Consider the following 417-nt stretch of genomic DNA (forward strand, 5'->3'; position numbering starts at 1 on the left):
GGCAGCGGGGGTGGGCTCGGCTGGCTGCGGGGGGGCCGTGATGGCATCAATCTCCTTGAAAAATAAGCACAATCAGGGAGCGTGAGGGAGAGCTAAACGGCGCGGTGCTAGAAGGAAGGCGGGAAGCTCCGCGTTTACCGCCAGGAAGTTGGCCAGCGTGCTGTCGATATCTGTCGAATTGTTTCCGTTGGCACCGGCGGGGCGTGTCGGCTTTTCGGCGCCTTCCCCCTCTTCATCGTCGCTGTCGGCGTAGGCGCCCAGCAGGCACAGCCCACCTGGCAGCGGGGGTACCCTCAGTCGGGCAGGGAGGCCTATCCGAGCCCTCCCGGCGCCGTCGGAGGGGAGGAACGGTCCCTACCTGTGGGTTTGACGGCGGCGGACGCGGGAGGCGGCGGGTTGGGAGCGCTGCGGGGCGGC

General features: G+C 67.9%; 1 protein-coding gene across 1 annotated transcript in view; it reads right to left on the reverse strand.

Moving 5' to 3' along the window:
• FNBP4 (formin binding protein 4) overlaps positions 1–416 on the reverse strand; it is a gene marked incomplete at its 5' end in the record, with an annotated part of 17972 nt that extends 17556 nt beyond the window's left edge. The window contains 3 exons of the mRNA XM_031553357.1: positions 4–54; positions 139–275; positions 359–416. Of these exons, the coding sequence (XP_031409217.1) occupies positions 4–54; positions 139–275; positions 359–416 (246 nt within the window). The remainder of the gene's footprint in view (positions 1–3; positions 55–138; positions 276–358) is intronic.
• Between the last annotated feature and the right edge of the window lies 1 nt (position 417).

The sequence above is a fragment of the Meleagris gallopavo genome, chromosome 5 (genome assembly GCF_000146605.3).
Source record: "Meleagris gallopavo isolate NT-WF06-2002-E0010 breed Aviagen turkey brand Nicholas breeding stock chromosome 5, Turkey_5.1, whole genome shotgun sequence".
Taxonomy (NCBI): Eukaryota; Metazoa; Chordata; class Aves; order Galliformes; family Phasianidae; genus Meleagris; species Meleagris gallopavo.